The sequence below is a fragment of the Cheilinus undulatus genome, linkage group 1 (genome assembly GCF_018320785.1).
Source record: "Cheilinus undulatus linkage group 1, ASM1832078v1, whole genome shotgun sequence".
Classification (NCBI taxonomy): Eukaryota; Metazoa; Chordata; class Actinopteri; order Labriformes; family Labridae; genus Cheilinus; species Cheilinus undulatus.
This window is the reverse complement of record NC_054865.1, coordinates 35,252,485-35,271,993: the sequence shown is the minus strand read 5'-3', so window position 1 is coordinate 35,271,993 and position 19,509 is coordinate 35,252,485. Positions and strand designations below refer to the sequence as shown.

The window sequence follows — 19,509 nt, the reverse complement described above, 5'->3', positions numbered from 1 at the left end:
CCGTGTTTTTTAATGACATTTATTTTGGAACTATAAAGATTAACAGCTCTTTGAGAAAAGCTATTGACAGTAAACAGATCACAGGCCGGGCAAGTTTAAACTGTAACTTATTTTTAATCGATACATTGCAAAGTATTTTGCAAGGATTTGAATTTCAGTCGGGATGAGGTCCATTCGAAGCCATCTGAAACCCTTACTGTGGAGATAAATCAGAGATAAACATGTCAAACATGAGCAGTGTGTGTGACTCCCGCAGCATCTCCCGCTGTGTGGGACCATCATGTCACTGTGCTCGGCGGAGGGATACAATAACCAATGTCATCGTGGTGCTGAGGCTTTTGCAAAGCAAAAATGTCTGCCTAAGGGAAACTCGTAACTGGTATATAGAGGATATTTTCACAGGTATTACCGTTTAAAACCACATTCCGTTATTTTGAGGCGTACTGCAAGAAAGCGAGCCTTCACCAGATCACCCTAGTCCGGATTTTAATCGGAAAAAAGGTAAAATATGAGTGGGAGTTTGCTAGAAGCTTTCGGTCCTGAGAAAGAAGTTGGGAGTTGAGAAAGACCATCATTGCGTTTTGTATTGTGGACCTGGAGATGGGGATATTCATTTGCAATGTTTCAATGGCAGTGTTACTTATCTTGAACAAGTCTGGAAATTCTGTCTCACCTGTATGGCCTGCATGGTCTTATTTATTTTGATGTCTGAACATTTGGTTAAACCGCTGCAGCTGGTTGCAGCTCGCTAGCTATTTTGAATCCATATCAGACTGTAACTGCGGCTAGCGTTAGCCAGCTAGCTAAGTGGCGTGAGGTACCTCAGCTAGACATCGTTTTGTTTGTGAAAAAACTGCCTCACAAACCACCGACATTGACAAAGCTCACCACAGACACAACGAGGGAGTAACATTAAGTAGTAATAGTGGGTGTTATGACAGGGAAACATCGCTACTGTCCGTGACAATGCGATGCTGCAGGTCCTGCCATCCATTCACAGCGCTGCCTTAAACCTCCTTTTCATCCTCGCAGTGTATGAAAAAACTAAACCCTGAAAACTAAATGCTTTCACGTTTATCACTCATAAAGTGGCCAAACTGTCAGCGTCTTTATTGAAATCCATGTCACTGCCAACTTTGGCTCAAAGTGTCTTATTGTGCATGCATAATAACAAATACCTCTCGTGGTTGACAGTCATTTCCTGTGCCCCTCGTTCCTGTTGTGTGAATAGAGCAGACAGAGATGATGATGACCTGATGAAGGGCTCTGTGTTTCTGCAGGTTTCTAGATCGCCAGGATGAATCCTCAGCAGCGGATTGCCGCTCTCGGAACAGACAAGGAATTAAGCGACCTGCTGGATTTTAGTGCGGTAGGATTGTTTTCTCTGTCTTCACACTCATATCAAGCAACTCTGCAGGGCTTACTACGAAGTAATCGAGAGCATTTCTAATTGATAAGTTCATGCAAGTGGGAATCAGGGAATGTGATTTGCACGTGTCACCTGCTCAATGCATTACATGCTGACGATGACAGGTGAAAAAAAAAATAGGTCACCCATCACTGCTAACAGTCAGGGTTTGACATGAGACAAAACCTGTACAGTAAATACATGTATACAAATTTACATGTTTGCACTGATTTCAGGACGTGCATAAAAGTGGCCAGCAATAATCAAAAACTAGCAAGTAATCTTCCGCAAAGACAAAAGAGGAAAACCTGGATAAGATAGAGTCTTATTACTCTCAAAGGAAATTCTCATGCCGGATTGCTCCAACAGTGCTGAACAAAAATGGTGACAAAAAGCATCAAATGCATGAAGTATATTATAAAAGTTGAACTAAAGATAACAATTATGTAGAAAAGCAAAGTTAGTATGAAAGCAAGTAACTGTTGACAGTAGTTTAGGCTGTTCAGACACAGATCCAGGCACCTTTTATGCAAGCTACAGGTAGTGACCAAATCTCAGTCTTTGCTTTTAGTTACAAGGTTGTCAAAATGTTCTGTATATATCTATATATATATATATAGAGAGAGAGAGAGAGAGAGAGAGAGATATCTCCATACTTTTTGGACACCAGGTGTTTAGAAATGATGCAGTCTCTGTTGTTTAATGACAAATAGAATCAGAAAGTAACCAAGCTTTAAAAACAGCATATTTTTTTAGAGGAGAGGGACATCATAGAGAAATGAAACCATCAAAAATTTCAAGCAAACATGTGCACAAGCACTCAAAAAAAAAAACATTGACAGAGCTTTGGTACCAAAACATTGCCAATGTTTTTGTGCAATTTTAAACATGTGCAGGTGTTAACCTGCAACTTTTGATTATTGGACTCTATAATTTCCTAATGTTTGGTAATGGTAATTTTTGGCTTTTATTTTTGTTGTCATGGTATCAAATGAGGTATCAATGCGATTTGATTATTTGTAATAGTGCGTTCCATTTATCTAAGAAGTCAGATGTCAGAGCTGGTAATAATACCACATTCAAGGTTGCCATCCCACAGTTACTAGTTTGCTACTTTCGAGGTTCTTCCAAGTTTCTGAGTCAGAATGTTGACTTAATGGAGGTTTGGGAGGGCGTATCTGACTGGCATCTTGGTATTTCTGATCTCCAAGATCAATGGAAAGCACCATGAGTATCATAACAAAGTTTGAAATTCTGACAGTCAGAGTTGGTTTTATGATTTCACAAACCATCATTGATTTTTCCAGGATTACCTGAATGGTTGCTTTTAGCTTTTAGCATCTTTCATCTAAAATATGTCCATACTCTTCTTTTAGATGTTCTCTCCGCCTGTGAGTGGAGCGAAGAACAGGCCCACCACACTTGGAAGCAGTCAGTTCAGTGCATCAGGTAGGACCTGATTTCAACAAAGCCCATGGTCTGCTCTCACTTTTCAGTCTTGCATGTGGCTTTAAACTGTTGTCTGTGCTGTTCACATCTGGTCCTTGAAACATAAGCTCTCCACCTGGAATTCTAGTGGAGGAACACTGCGGCACACATGTAGAACAAAGCATGATTTAAGCCTTGGATTTAAATGTGTTATTTGATCCAATCATGGTGTAACACATTGAATGTAACACAATTTTACTGTCAGATTGATACATAAACCAGGTGTCTGTTGGCTGATTTTTATGTGATTGCTGGTGGAGAAGCAACAATTTTGTACTTGAAGTGAGGTGTGTTAAAGTCAAAGTTTGGTTGGTGAGATTGGCGCTGTATTGATTAAAGCTATAACTGGTGTTGATCATATTTTATGGACTGTAAGATACCATTTCAAAGACTTATTCTGTTGTGCGTTTATGTCTTTGACCTTTGAATGGTTTGATAGTTGATCTACAATTATTAATTAGTTATGAACTATAATATCAATCACCAAAAATACTTCAGTCACCACTTTGATGGGTAATGAATTTTTTGAAGTAATTTTAAAAGAAAAATTGTAAAATTATTTGAAAAGATGTTTGAATTATAGTTGCTTAACATACTAAATAATTGGCCATTAAAATAGTTAGTTTCTGTCATATTTGATGACTCTTAAATCTGCATGCATTAAATTAGATTACTTTCTTCTTTTGGTTCATCTGTGCCCATTTAAGGCTGAACAAGTTTGTAGATGGCTCAGTTATATCACCAAGACTAAAGATTCCCTGCCTCCTGGATTGCTTCCTAGTTATAAATGCCACAGGACATTAATCTGAAGCCTGTCTTTTGTCTGATGTGCTACTAGAGAAAGTCAACAATCAAGCTTTCTGTTTGCTGAAAGCATGTTTTGTGTGCATTCACAATGTCTTGTTGTAGTCGGTTATCTGTGAGCAGAAAGACACACACTGAGTGGAAACTGAACAAAAAGACAGAGAAAGAAGAACAGAGCTGTCACTCATGAACTGTGAGTTTTACAATACCTAATCATTCAAGTGAACAGGATGTTGTCTGTGTGTGCCGTGAGTTTTCTCTTATGTAAAGCAAATTACATCTAGTCAAAAGACGTGAAGTTTAAGGTGAAGTGGAACCTTCCTGGTGAGGTTTTTTTGAAAGGGTTTTCTTATTTATCAATGAAAAGAAGGCAAAAGACTATGATTGTCTTGATTGTTTTATTTTTAACATGTTTCTTTTCATTTAAGAGCAAACTGTGTAGTAGACTTCTGACACACTGAAGGTTAGTAGAGAAACACTGCAGCCTTGATAATTATTCAACTAACTCTGTTCTGAACCTGTCAAAAATACAGTATACTCTCTCAGAACACACAAGTGTGCCTTTAAAGAAGGGATTTTTGCCGATATCCATTATGCTGGTGTTCCAGGCTCAATTATATTTACACACCTTTTTTAAAGCAAAAAAAACACCAGTTGTCTCAAGTTTGAAAAGAGGCTGAGTCAAGTGAAGCTTTCAGCACCTCTGCACCTGGAAGGTTGAGCTATAGGCAATATCAGTTTTTCCTTGTGTGAACTACACAGCATGTGATATTAAACCAGTAATGGAAGTATGAGAGAGGTAATACCGGTAGAGTTGTTCTGATTCAATACCAGTATCTGCAATACATCCGATACTGCTAAAACTGCAAGTATTGTTATCAGTGAGTACACGTGTCCATGCATCCAATCCCGTTTTGTTTAAATTTTTATATTTCCTCATTTAGCCATGCTAAATGTTAGTGTTTTAAATTGGAAATCAATTCTTCTTCACTGCTGGAAAATGCAGCATGCACTAGCTTTTTAGAGCAGTGAAGAAGAACCAAAGGACCCACTGCAGCAGCAAAGTTTGGAGACTGCTTGACAATTATTCCCTGTACGTGTTTGTAAAAAACCTTCCAGACCGGCTTTGTTGTATGTGACAAGAAGTGACACAGGTTATTAAAAGCTGAATAATTTTTCAGCCATGTATTGTAGCCTCTTACTTGGCTTTTCCTCTTGAAGCTAGCAGTTGTGCCTTCCCATTAAAGCTATCCATGCCTTTGAATCCCTTACGGCAGCATTTCTAGTGAGCCTGGAACTCGGATGACTTTTCGGGTCTTTAAAGATTAAATCCACACCAGTAAACCAGATATCCATTTTTATTCAATTTCCACTCATTTGTTAACACTAACTTGAATGCTAATTGCCGTATTGTTTTCCCTTTTTTTTTTTTTAGGGTGTGCCTTTGTCAGGCTGTTCCGTCATCATGTCACGTTGCCTTAATAGAGCATAATGGAAGGAAAGAGAGAGAGAGCCTGTGATGCAGCCTGCTGTGTTATTGTTGAATAATAACACAGCAATAAACTCACAATAACACAGCAGGAAAACACATTAAGGGTCGCAGAGAGGCTGTACATTATGATTCTATTTGTTGAGCCACATTGTGAGTCAGATGTAGGGCTAAAATAATTTCCTTGTCTTCCACAGCACAGTCGAATCAAAAAGTTTACGCTGGTATCGGATTGATGCTTGGTATCTGCCGTCACCCAATGCTCTGGTATCAGAATCAGAATCATGGTATTGGAAGATCTCTAAATACCAGTGGCAGTATTTATACTGGTTAACTGTCCACCATTTAACCATGTTTTTTTCATTCTGTCTTTTTTAATGACATTGTCAATATTTGTCACAATTCATTGATGTTATATGTAATTTTACCATTTTTAATTTTTGAAAATATTACCACACTTTTTAATGCAAAATGAAATGTGTTAAAAAAAAACAATGATTTTAAAATGAAGTGCAGCACCTTGGAGTCTATAAGAGCTATAATGGGTAAATCCATCCTTCCTCCAGCCCACAGTCTGTGCTCCTGTGTCTCTGATCCTCAAGGTGGGAGAAGCAGCTCCATAAGTGATTGAGAACATAAGGCAACTGAGTGTGCAGACATAAGTGTGGAAATTGCAGGGAATGAGAGTTTGGATTATTGCATCTCAGCTGGGCATAGACAGATAATTGAGGCAGAGTGGGACTGGCGAGACCCTTCAAAAGTGTGCCCGAGAAAGATGGATGTGAAAAAATAGCCAAAGTGGCTCCAGCAGAGATTCATCGTTCGTCCTTCCAGCTGTGTTTATGATGCAAATGTGATGAAGACTTCGGCTCCTCAGTGTTTCCGGGCAGTGAGTGGCTGCAGTTGAAAGAGTAATTTTCAGTTATTGTTCTGTATTATTGGCTTATTTGTTTGCTGGAGACAGCAGATAGTTTTGGTTGGATGACAGTCAGTAGATAAAGGTTTCATTGCTGAGCTTTGGTTTGGTGGGTTAAGCAAAGTCTCATCACAGCAGAGGGTCTTCTCAGCTGCAGGTTTGTGTGAGCAGAGTCAATTCAAAAGCTGGTAACAAATGATCAGGTTATTGATCCGCAGATTTCTAATAGATTTATTTCTTGGCTTTGACAGAAAAAAATGTAGTCAATAAAAGACGATATTTTATCTAGGAATACACAGTATTGTTGCTGATATCTGTAATGCTGATATTTACCAGGGCAAAAATGATTCCTCGAATTATCCAAGTGAATCGATTAAAAAAATTCCTCAAGGCAAATTATCTGCCTCGAGGCTTTGCTTAAATCAGTCATGTATCCATATATGTCCACGCTGTAAGCTTGGACATCGGGCTGTGAGTTGCACGGCGTGCTGTGTTTTGCACGGACGGCTATTTGTGTGGCACAATGCATTTGTTTTTGCTGCTACTATAACCAGTCCCTCCAGATTTTAACAGGTTTTTTATGTGATTGCTGCAGCCTAAAATGCCTGATTTTGCTGCAGCTTTTCTAAAGAGTTGTGGGGAAAGTTGCGATAATTTGAGGGTTCTTTTATTAACATCACAGGGACAAGGGCATTTGCAAGTTAGCTGGAACAGTCTTTTGTGAGTTTTTAGCCTTAAAAAGCTCCGGGATGCAATCATTTGAACAAAATACGCTTTATTTGCAAAAAAGCCACGAGGGTTTCAAGTGCTAAGAACACCAAAAAAAGTTACTAACACTGCCAAACATGTTCCTTAGGTACATGCTAGATAACAATCGACATAGAATGGTTGCACCCCTCTAGGAAGATAGTGTCTGCAAGGTAGGCCAGGATCCTCCCAGATTCATCCTTTTCCAGGGGTGCAATGAGGATGTTTAATACACATCTCCCCTCTACATCTGGAGTCTCATCAAATATCACAGCAACAGGCTTTTGGGCAAGAAGTGTTTTAAGTGCCTCTTTTGCTTTCTGGTAAACTGCACCAAGGTATTTTTCTTGAAGCTGATTAAATCCAGGGATGGCTCCTCCATTGACTACCTTTTCTTTTAAAAATCTTCTCATTGCAGGGTGGTCACTCTTATAGAGGGGAATACTGACTGCAGTGCATCTTGCAACCCAATCTTCACAAATCTGTTGAAGAGGGACACGTATTTATGTCAAAATGAGGTGTGATAAAACTGTTGAGAAGCTGAGTTTAAAAAAAATGCCCTACTATGGCCACCATAAGATTAATGCGTGATATTTCCCACACAGAGAGCTATGCATCACTGAGTGACATGTGACACACAGACGGGCACACACAGAGACTGACAGGCACACAGAGAGACAGATACACACAGAGCAGCCAAACTTGGGTTGCATTCTATCTTACACCTTAGAGTACAAATAAATATTAACACCAAGTTGAATGACTATTTTTATTTGTGAGCTCGTTTTTAAACTCTTTCACACTCACTCGCGCTCGCACTCTCACCCTCTCACACACAATAGATGATACACAGAAAGACAAGCATGCCTCCACAATAGTTATTTATTCTACGCTAATATTTCCTTAAAGAGTACATCTGTGCTTACCTTGATCCTTTCAGCTCCTGCTATTGTTCTGGATGCATCAGCCTCTGTCATTGTGGCTTGTCTTGTCTGTCCTCTTCAAGTTTCAGCCGTTCTCCTAGCATGTTTTGCGGTTGAAAAGTGTCTGTCGAATGACGACTTTCGTTGTGTTCCACCACAATATTGCAGACAGTGCAGAACAGTTTACCTCCGCTGAAAGGTGACTTCTTTAATGGGATTTAGATCTGGACTCGTTGCTGGCCACTTCAGAACTCTCCAGCACTTTGTCTCCAGCCATTTCTTGGTGCTCTTTGAGGTATGTTTGGGGTCATTGTCCTGCTGGAACACCCATGACCTCTGACGCAGACCTAGCTTTCTGACACTAGGCCCTACACTGCAGCCCAAAATCTTTTGATAGTCTCCAGATTTCATGATTCCTTGCACACAGTCAAGGCACCCAGTGCCACAGGCAGCAAAACAACCCCAAAACATCGTCGAACCTCCACCATGTTTGACTGTAGGTACTGTGTTCTTTTCTTTGTAGGCCTCATTCTGATTTCTGTAAACAGTAGAATGACGTGCTTTTCCAAAAAGCTCTGCCTTAGTCTCATCTGGCCACAAAATGTTCTCCCAGAAGGATTGAGGCTTACTCAGGTTCATTTTTGCAAACTCCACTCTGGCTTTTTTTATGTCTCTTTGTCAGCAGTGGGGTTCTCCTCAGTCTCCTGCCATAGCGCTTCATCTCATTCAGATGACCACGTACGGTCCGAGCTGACACTTTTTGCACCCTGAGGCTGCAGGACAGCCTGAATTTGTGTGGAAGTTGACTGAGGATGTTTATCCACCATTCCAACTATCCTGCGTTGCATTCTTATGTCAATTTTCCTCTTCCATCCACGTCCAGGGAGATCAGCCACAGTTCCATGGGTTATAAACTTCTTGATAATATTACGCACAGTGGACAAAGGAATGTCAGGATCTCTGGAAATGGTCTTATAACCTTGAGATTGTTCATGTTTTTCCACAATTTTGCTTTTTAAGTCCTCAGACGATTCTCGGCTCTTCTTTCTCTTCGCCATGCTTGGTGTGACACACACAGGCACACAACACAAAGGTTGAGTCAACTGTTATACGTTCTAACTGGCTTCAGGTGTGATTTCTAGATTGCCAGCACCTGTTACTGCCACAGGTGAGTTTAAATGAGCATCACATGCTTGAAATAAAATGATTTACCCAGTTTTAAAAGGGTGCCAATAATTTTGTCCAGCCCTTTTTTGAGTTTTGTGTAAAATTATGTCAATTTTGGCTTTTTTCTTCAGATGTTTTGTGTTGTTCCAATGCACATAAATGGCATAAACAGGTGTATACCAAAACATTTGTAATGTCAACACTAATGCCAATACTTTCGTCTGTGACTGTATCTGTTTTATTCTAGAAGACCTATGTAACCCAGATCTGTTGTTTTGCCATGCTCCCTTATTGACTAGGGTCTGATTTTTCCTCTGTTGCCAGTGAGCACAGATCACATAGAAACTGATCTTTTCTGTTAGATTTTTCTGCTCTGATTTTTTCTAGGGCATCATTACTATGAAAAGTCATCTAACTTTTACAGCATCAGACCAACACTTGTCACAAGTGAGTGCCCACGTTGACTGAGTATTTAAATCAGCTCTGAACGTACTGAAATTTTGAATAAATCTCTATTTGTGAAACCTTTCCGACACCATTCTGCTCCACTGCACATCAACGTATGATTGAAAGCATGACCACAGTCTTCTGCAGCCTCTTCAGAGGGCAGTTAACTCTGACCATTGTCCTCAAATATCCTCATTGTCTGAAATCCTGATCTCCTGTAAAGCTGATTAGTTATTCCTCATCATTTTTTTAAAACTTCAGTTTCATCAGATAAATTCCTGCATTTGATACAGTAATTGTTTCCACCGTTAAACCCGCTCTCACTTCATTTAAACAGGAAATTAGTTTAGCCAAATAGAGCCAGAGGCTCTGTGCAGAGCTGTATTTTAGATTTGTTTATGTTAGCATGACGTCATTTAAACTTGCCTGACTGTGAATGCAGAACATAATGTTCTTCACAGAGGAGGGTCCTGTTCTAGTGACACTACATAAGTAATTATAGTTAATGCATGTTTTTATTTTCTCACTAAACATTTTTGATAAGTCTTCATTACTTTAGACAAAAATACAGTGATTTATTTTTGAACAGGAATTGTTTTTATTGCTGGAAATCAGCTTAACTCATTTCTCATTTTGACATTTCTCATTTTGGTTAAGATTGCCATCAGACCAGAAGCCTTGTTTTCCTTTTTATCACTACTTTTGGCCTGTAGTTTTTCTGCCATCAGTATGTTGTATCAGGAGGAATTGAATTTGATAATGCCTTGAATCAAACTCTGCTGTCCATGGATGAAGAAGATCTTTGTTTCTGCATGTATTTATGGTCTTTGGGAGCAAGTCCAAACACTGGTTTGGTTCCTTTGCTTGTGACGTCAAGTATGTATTAATTTGCTGTAGTCCTCGAGTTGAAATGTTTTGCCAGTTACCAGATATTTTCATATGCTTTTAGAATAAAAGTACCCAACAGCAATGGTAGTTAACATGATTTTATAACAGTAATGTCTTTCAGTTGTTATCCTGAGGCAATGTGTCTTTTTTTAAAGATTCAACTTCCACGTGAATCTCTTCTTGTAGGGTCTGTCGTTGCCGCATGACGTCTTAAAGTACACTGAAGTAAGAACAACTTCCCAATTTGTCAAAGTGGGCCATTTGAGGAGAGAAGAATACAGTGTTAAATCTGCATCATACTTGGTAAACATGAGCTTTAAACTGCCAGAACAAAGAGTTAAAGATGGCGACAGTGATGGTGAAATTGTGAATGAAAAACCAGATATGAGTGAACGTATGTGTCATGGTCCCTTTTCATTATGGTCACTTAAACAACTCTTACTTTAATTGTAACGAGAAGACCTCAGTCTTTAGGTTGATGTTTTCACTGAACTGTGAGCTTTGTGGGACTGCAGCTGTGTATAAATGACCCACTAGAGACAGGAAGATATTTGCAACTGTACATCAGTATGCCAAATGTATTCATCTTTAGAGTTAAACACATGATCTTTGAACAGCTGTAGGAGTTTTACTTAATCTATTGATCCTCTCTAATTGAGCTCTGAGCACATGACATTATAATTAATTGTGACGAAGAAAGTTCTTATAGTGAATACATATCAAGGAAGCTTTGATTTACAATCCCACTATTTTTACCAAAGTCTTTCTTCAGTTCCTTAAATTAATCTCATCATTTATTTGGGCAGGAAAACAATCTAGAATCAGCAGAAGAGTACTTGAGGAGGATACATTTGGGGGAGGTCTCTCCTTGCCAAACTTCACATACTATTACTGGGCAGCTAACATCCAGTTTTGTTAATTTTTGTTTAATTTGCTTTCATTGCGGAGCCAAGGACTGCTGGGGTGGGATTTTTTCTTTTTTTGTTTTTTGGTGGTGGTGGTGGTGGTGGTGGTGGTGGGGGTCTACTTTCTTCACAGTAACTTTTTTGTCATCATATACATTATTACTGATGTTCTTCAATGTGTAAAAACCCAATACAATTGTCTGAGCAAAAAAAAGGAAGCTTTGATTTTTAAGACATAACATGTATGCACAATTCAGGAGGTGAAGCAGTACAAATACTGTTGCCACACCTATAGTATATGCTCGATATAAAATGTCTTGAGGGTCACCATAGTGTGAGGTCATTCAAGGCCGCTAAATGTTTCCACCATATGGACGTAATAAAAACTAGCTGAATATAATTTTCTTCATATACAGTAACACCATGAACTTGAACACAGATGCTTGTAAAAATAACAAATACTGATTTAATCAGTTTGATCTTACAGTGTAAACCACCAAGTAACTAACATTAGAGCATTTGTTTTCCAAATTCATGTGAGCTAAACCACAGAAAGTGCACTGATGTGTTTTTCCTATTGCCTATTGTGTGATCATCTTATTGTGCAGCCTGTCTGTTCTTGGAGAGGCGAGCGGACCCTTGAGCCCTGGAAGGAGATGGTAATCAGACGAGATGACAGCCAGTGGCCCAGAGAGCAAACTCTGACCATTGTTACATTCAGAGTGGAAAAGGCCTCAGTTGGGCTACAATATGTCACTTTGGTGTTGTCACTGCACCAAAATTTAGACCAGTGTGCTGCTAGTAACACAAGAAGAACTGAGTTCATGTCAAAAGTTTCTTCAGCCACAGTGAATGTAGATAACTCAGCCAGAAGTTAAAAGTGAGACTGTAGATTTGTTTCACTGATCCACCGTTCAGTGAGAAATTAATCTTGTATGTGCAAGTAGAAGAGGAGCATCTTTGTTAGGATGAAAGTGGTCTTTAATGTCAGCTTACTGGAGCCTGATTTCTGCTGAGATATGTCACTGACTCTCTGCTTAGATGTACAATTAGATTTCTGACAAAGAATAGATTTTTGACATCACATCTAAAATCATGTAACGTACAACATTTTCCTGCTTAGTCACCTCTTAGATTGGCTACTGTTTTACCCTCATGGACACTCACCTACATTGTTCTGCCTTTCATGATTGCCCTTTAATATATAAGAGTAAAGTTGACAAGAAAATGCTCTAATTATTTTTGCATGCTTGCAGTCATTCTTTATTTCTATACAGATCTCTGGTGTTTTGTTGCACCTCAGTGCAAATCATTATTTAGGTTTAAGTTAAAATATTCACAGTATTGAAAAGTTTTGTTTGCTAGTTGTATTTTTCTCAGCAAACACAATTTCTGTTAATCCGATGTTTTCTTATTTGAATTTAAAAATGAACAAAGGCTATTGCATTTTACTGAGACAGATTAAATTACAGCAGGGACAATCAATAACTTTGGCTTTTTGTGCCACACAATATTGTTTCAAACAGCAAGAACAATGGAGGCATCAGATATTTTTTTACAGACTCTATCACATAAATTGGATTATAGGGATCAGATATTATATTTTTCAATATGCCAGATGGTCTTGCTTTTCAGTTTGAAGCAGTTATTGATTTTATTTGTTTATCTGTTTGACTTTTGAAATATTGAGGTTTTCTTTCATTTAAAAATGGTTTTATGAAGTTTTACTGCTCAGCTGTTTGGGAGTAGCTTGGCATTCATCAGTGACAAATCATGAGGTTAGAAGTTGCTTTTTTGGTGAAATTACACATGCACTTTTTTGGGGATGATTGATGCCAAAAGATGTTGACACCAGGGGATAATATATTATGTTTTCATCTGTGAAGAGATGGAAAAAAGTTTCTCCTATTATTTACCCAGGTGTAGAGATAACATAGTTGGCTTTAATGTTTAATTCTGGTCATGCCACTTTTCATTGGAAATAGTTCATCATTTAATTAAGTATTTCAGTTTTTTTAATGAGAAACCACACCTTAAGTAACAGTCCCTTGCCCTTTTAGTTATTTGTAGTTACATTTTTTTTTAATGCAGATCATCTTTAAAAGTGAATTTGTTGTTTTTAAATGTGTATCTGGGACTTAATGTTTTTGAACTTTTTGCTTGAGCAGTATTTGGACTTTTATGTCTCTAAGAACACGCTGGTTTGACTGCCAATAAAGTATGCAGTGAACAATAATTAACACTGTTAATCACTAACTCTGAGTTTTTTATTTCCTCCATCTTTTTCTTCTATAAAATATCATAAGACTGGGATACAAGAAAAACACCAGTGTGATGGTTTGCATGTTTTTTCCTAGCAATGTTTGGCAAACCAAAATATAAAACCATAAACAGAAACAGACAAATGAGAACAAATTAAATACATACAGTGCTTAACAAATTTATTAGACCGCCTGTCATATTTGTCTCAGAGACCATCCAGCATCATGAAGTGCTGTAATTCAGACTCACAAGAATGAGGAATTTCAAACTGAATTCACCCAAATCTGAGCCTGCTCACTGGGCTTCTCTGAGAAGTCAGAAATGAATCAAGCATAAAATTTAACCACTAAAACTCATTTTTCTGTTCAGGAATGCAAGTGAATAACTATAATTTGACATATTAATCAACAAATATTAATGTGCTTTACTATTCTTTCAGGTTTTTTGTAAATCAGTACATTTGAAAATTTGTGGATAACAATGATAATTATATTTTAGCATTAAAAATATCATTTGGGTTAAAGTGCTTCTACATATTGGTGTATTAACCATTGCAGAGACTTGAAAAATGATTTTGGTAATTACCAGTGCTGTTAATTTAGGGCAGCTGTGGCATAAACCTTACTTTGGTTAGGGTTAGGGTGGTCTAATAATTTTTTAAGCACTGTATGTAGTAAGTAGCTGTTTATATTGAAGGATGGGTGTTATAGATCAAAAATTTGTGGAATGAGGTGTTGCAGATGAAAATGACTAATAGATGTACCTGAAAAATCACTGCATGAACTTGCATATTCACTTATCCCTATTTGAAGTCATTTGGATCTGGTTCCTCATCATGTTTGTCAGAGGGAATATGAATACAGTATCTTTAAACTGAACTATGTGTGTAATCTTGACTGAGTTGTCCGTCTCTCTCTGACAGGTATGGAAGAGCGGACCAACCAAGCGTCTTGGGCCCCAGGTGGCGAGTCCAGTCCCTCCTATGAGTCTTCCCGGGTAAGATGACCTTTCTGCTCCACAGCACATCATTTAACACTCATTACATCAAAGCACTTCACTCACAATGTTTCAGTTTCACCTTAACCCACTCATGTAGTAATAGACACAAAAAAAAAATGGGTTAATGCTCGAGAGGCTGTGACTGAGTGTGAAACACTGTTAGCTGGGAGAAACAGTGAATCTGATGCTTGTCATGAATCAAGCCTCTATTTAGTCATAGATGTCTCTGATATTTAAAATGAAATCATGTTACTGCAGCACAATATTAATTTATTCTATGAAATTATGATTTATATATTTTCACTGTAATGCAGATGGGGAGAGGAATATGTTGATATCTTCTTAGAGAAAATTTTCATAGGTTAGTTTGTGATCAGTTTTTGAATATTTGAAGGAATAACTTTGCTCTAAATCAGTTTTATGTAAAATGAAAAATTATTGGTTTGAACATCTGTTGGACTCTAAAACATGTTTCCTGTTATTCATGAAAGTCAAAAACTGTATCTGAAGGGCACCAGTAGCGAGTATGTCTGTGAGCCCCAGAGGTTGTTCTCTTCAAAGTGGGTAGCCTGGATTAAGATATGGCATGTGGCTCCTGCATGTCATTCCCCACTCTCTCTCTCATCAGTCTCTGATATTATCCACTGCTGTTTCCTTTCAGTATAAAGGAATAAAAGGACAAAGAGATCTGGGGAAAAAAAGCCTTTTCAAAACATATTCAGTTAGCATGGAGGAGACAGCATAAGGTGATTAACCTGTGACCAAAGTTTATTTTTATAGTGTGTTTTTCAGATTATTCTGCTAGCTTGACACATTTATGCAATAATTTGTTTAATGTTGTGGTGTCATAGATGAGTTAAAGATAGTTAATATAGTTTGAATCATCTTGTAAGTTCTGTTTTACTCAACCAAGAGAGAAGTGACAGCTATAATTAACCATTACTGTGACTCTTTAGATTATGTTAAAGGCAAGGTTTGGATGAATGAATCTGCAAACTTATGATCTCATTTGTCTACGAGCCAGTCATCTTGTTTAAAGCTTGTCGGAATAAACTCCCTTACTAAAATATAGCACATGATTAAAAAACAACTAAATCAGCACTGTGCATGTATTGAAATCCTGTCAACTTGCTCAGCATATTTGTAGATGCTGCTGTAGTGTGTTTGCAGTACATTTTATGCATCACTACATCTACTATTTTAAGACGCTTCCTGGTTTAAGGCTAATGGTAATGGTTCTACCTTTAGCACCAGACATAAAAATAATGCAGCCAGCAGCCAGTAGACCCACATGTTCATGTTGATTTAAAAAGATGCCTTTTTTTAAGTCAGAGCATGGCTCTGGGACATGTATGAGATATCTTTATTCCTGAAGCATGTTCTCACTTTTATTTGTTAAAGTAAAACATCACATATTAAAGCAATCTTACAGAACATTTGTGAAATAAATTTCTGTGTTCTTTGTGGGGATTTTTATGACAGAGACAATGCATGACACATGTCCATCTGCAGTCCTTGGACAGACGTTGATATACACTGAAAATTCACTATCTTAACAACTATATGCCATTTTTGGTTACCCTATCTATATAGTACTTAAAGTGAATTAATTTTAAAGGAAGAATATGTGTTATATTTGTGCAGTAATGGTATGGGTGAATCAGTGCATGGTAAAGTGCATCTCTATTGTTGTGGTTAAGTGAAAACATTTCCCTGTCTGTGTGAGTGAGTGTGAACAGCTCTCTCCTCTGTTTGTTTGTCCCTCACACATAGGCTGTTCTGGATGCCCTGTATGAATTTCATTTAATGTCAATCTCCTGTCACTTTCTATTAGAATTCAGTTAAATGTCAGAGCCACTCGGGCCGCGTTACCTTGTTTATTTCTCTGTGCCCTTCCCGAATGAACATCTACAGGCTATGGTAACATAGGCAGCTTGATTTGAATTATAAGACAGAGACGCTTGAGATATCTTCGCTCCAGGTGCATATAAATGAGTGTTTCTGGCATTGCAAGGCACAGCGTCAACCAGCAGACAGCTGTTTGCACCTCCATAAGGCGTGCACGCAAACAATCCCTTTCTCCCCCGTCACACACACACACACCCACACACACACACCCACACACACACAGAGCTGCAAACACACATCGTACTTAAACAGACCTGATATATGGTATGTAGCAGGTAAAATATCATTCCCTATATGTTCCATATATAAGAAGTGAGTGGCATTTCATTTGAGCCTCAGCTGTCGAAAGTGAATCATATTACAGTTGATCTTGGACTCAGAGAAAAAAAGCACACTCTTTGATGGGTGTTAATATTTAAGTTATTTCCATAGAATCACTTTTTGATCATGGATATTTTCATGTGAGTGTGTCTTTAATTTGCAGAAGTCATTTGACCTAAAGTTGTGGGATATATGGGAATGATAAATGTTGTGATAGTCAACTCTGAGAGGAGTTTGAAGAGTGCGATTAGAAAATAAAAATTAGTGTTTGTTGTGATTTTTTGGTTAATTTGCAATTGATAACATACAACACAGTGCATTACAGTTTTCTGCTGCCTGAAATAATATTGTGGCCTGAAATCAGCCCCTCTATTGTCTCTCTGTTTAAACCCTATTGATCATCTTTCGAATCCATGAATAATACTGCAATGATAACAAAAGTCAGTAAGGTATACAATAATACTTAACTCGTGATAGGGGGTTAATATTTATTTTTCCACCATATGTTTTCTAGTGTTTCAGGACCCAAATGAAAGTGCTGAAGTACAAGGTCAGCTTGTTAGTGCACTGTAAAGCAATACTGTACAAATCAGGCATGTTTATTTAATTGTTAATGTCAGAAGATATTGGTAGGTGGCTGGAATTGGTCGATTTTCATCCTGCTCAGCACAGATTTCTCAATTCAAAAGACTTTTGGAACCGATTCTCAGATGCACGCACATGAACCGCTTTATACCACAGTGCACAAACTGCTCTAGAGTGTCTCACGTAGACAGAATATTGTGACCACGTTCTACAGCCTTACAAACACCCAAGGAACGGTGTTGACTGAGAGATTCCCATCAGCAGAGGAGATAAAGCCTTGAAACATTTGAAGATAAACATGAACTGTTTCATTGCACTTACTCCTGTTGTCTAAAAGTTTCTTTCGCTCACGTGCTGGGGGAGTCTAGTATGTTAATACATAAATTATTTAATATTCTGGTAGTATACTTGGGTTACAGTAGGACACTTGAAATTTATAACTTAAGCATGCAGGTGTATTGGTAAAAATGTGGAGCTGCACTCAGAAGTATCACTTTCCAGGAAATACTGTATTGTGGTTTAATATTAATGATGAGCATTTATGAAACATGATAAAAAAACTTTTTGCAACTCCAAACAGTGTTTAGTAAAGCAGCGGAAAAGGAGTGAGGCAGTAGGGTATAAGATTTTTAGTAGTAGCTGAAAACAGTCAATGTTTGAAGCAGGATTGAACAATATATCATAGTTATATAGAGATGGCCATGTACGCATGTGCAATAGTCACGTTGCACAGACGTGCCATATTCAGGTGACCTGGTGCACGTCACACAGCCCCTTCTGTGGTTTTTGGGTTTTATCTAAAATTGCACGTTTTCTTGTTCCTGCGATGAACCTGCATCAAAGTCTGTCTCAAATCCTCATCAGAAGTCAAAGAAGTGAGCTCTGTGCAGAGGAGTCTGTGAGATTCATTTGGTGCATCTCTTGTTATATTGTAAAATTTAACCACACACATTGGAAAAGAGGCTTGCATTTACACCCACAAAGCAGTCATTTTACTAAGATACTTTATGAGCTGAGCATCTTTTATATGTTTTGATTATGTGCATATATTATTCTGTCCCTGAGACTTTAATTTTCTTTTATCAATGTGGAAAAAGCTGCAGGAGATTCATTAAATCGCTTGGTTAAATGAACTTAGAATCATTTTAAAAACAAGAGGTATTTTCTGAAATGTACAAAGTGGTGCTTTATTGACTGAATCTGTCTAGCCCTCCTCAGTGATTCATCCTTCAGTCTGTGACGGGGGGGTTCAGTCTTGTCCCTGAGCTTGCTTGAGCTGCTGAGCTACGAGTGTGTGATCAGTCGACTGTGAACAGTCCCGAGCCCCGCCGTGCTGACCTTGGCTCCCAGCCACCCGCTGTATCCTGGGCAGCTGTGGCTGTAGGCTGGCGGTCTGACAGCCGGGGCTGTGCCCACCACTACCGCATGACAACCCCCACTTCCCCAGTGCCCTGCCCCGACTTGATACTCGACCCCACATGCATCTATCACGACCATATCATCACTTCCCGGGCTGCCACATGCAGCCGCTAGTTCACCTGGGATGCAGCTCGGACTGTGGAGGAGATGACTTTTTAAATGCCGTGAGGAGTGATTAGGGGACAGAGAGTGAGCTGAGGCCTGCTTGTTGCCACGGTGATCTGACAGTTATTTAGCCAGTAGAGGCGTCGGCGCCCTGTGGCAGCAATGACTGCATGTGTTAGTGTATCACGTATGTAGGCCACGAGTGTTTGTGATGATGAGGGATCTGTGATTGATGCTGTAACAGAGCTAAAGGAGCAAACACTGGAAGACATGATACACTAAGTGTCAAGTCTTTAATAACATCAAGTCTTCGTTACAACTAAGTCTTAAGTTCAAACATTCATTCAAAGGACTTGATCAGCATTTTGAGAATTTGTGGAAGAGATATTGATCAATGCTGAATGTAAGTTTTCAGCCAGGAGTAAGACTAAAATCAGACAAACAGCTTGCTCTGCTGCTCACTCATTAACACAATAAATGAAAGTGATAAAATGACAATTAACTGTTACCAAATGGGGTTATATGCTGAAATTTCTGAAAGCAGTTGCCAGGCAACAAGTGGAGATTCCAGGAAGTTTCTGGTCCCAGCCAAGAACTAGACTGGCACATGAAGCCCTGTAACATGGAAAATCAACGTTTATACACACTGGTCCTAGTATACAGTATCATGAAAATACAGGATTCCATGATGCTGGATTTTTTTCTTTTTCTCTATTGGTGAAAGGTCT

General features: G+C 38.5%; 1 protein-coding gene across 2 annotated transcripts in view; it reads left to right on the top strand.

Annotated features, from left to right (window-relative positions):
• The first annotated feature begins 355 nt into the window (after positions 1–355).
• tcf12 (transcription factor 12) overlaps positions 356–19,509 on the top strand; it is a 100,769-nt gene continuing 81,615 nt past the window's right edge. Inside the window, exons 1-4 of one of the 2 annotated variants that reach the window (XM_041783221.1) lie at positions 356–501; positions 1,281–1,369; positions 2,785–2,857; positions 14,367–14,440. In XM_041783221.1, the coding sequence (XP_041639155.1) occupies positions 1,298–1,369; positions 2,785–2,857; positions 14,367–14,440 (219 nt within the window). In that variant the 5' untranslated portion in view covers positions 356–501; positions 1,281–1,297. The remainder of the gene's footprint in view (positions 502–1,280; positions 1,370–2,784; positions 2,858–14,366; positions 14,441–19,509) is intronic. The other variant, XM_041783229.1, reaches the window with a different exon arrangement.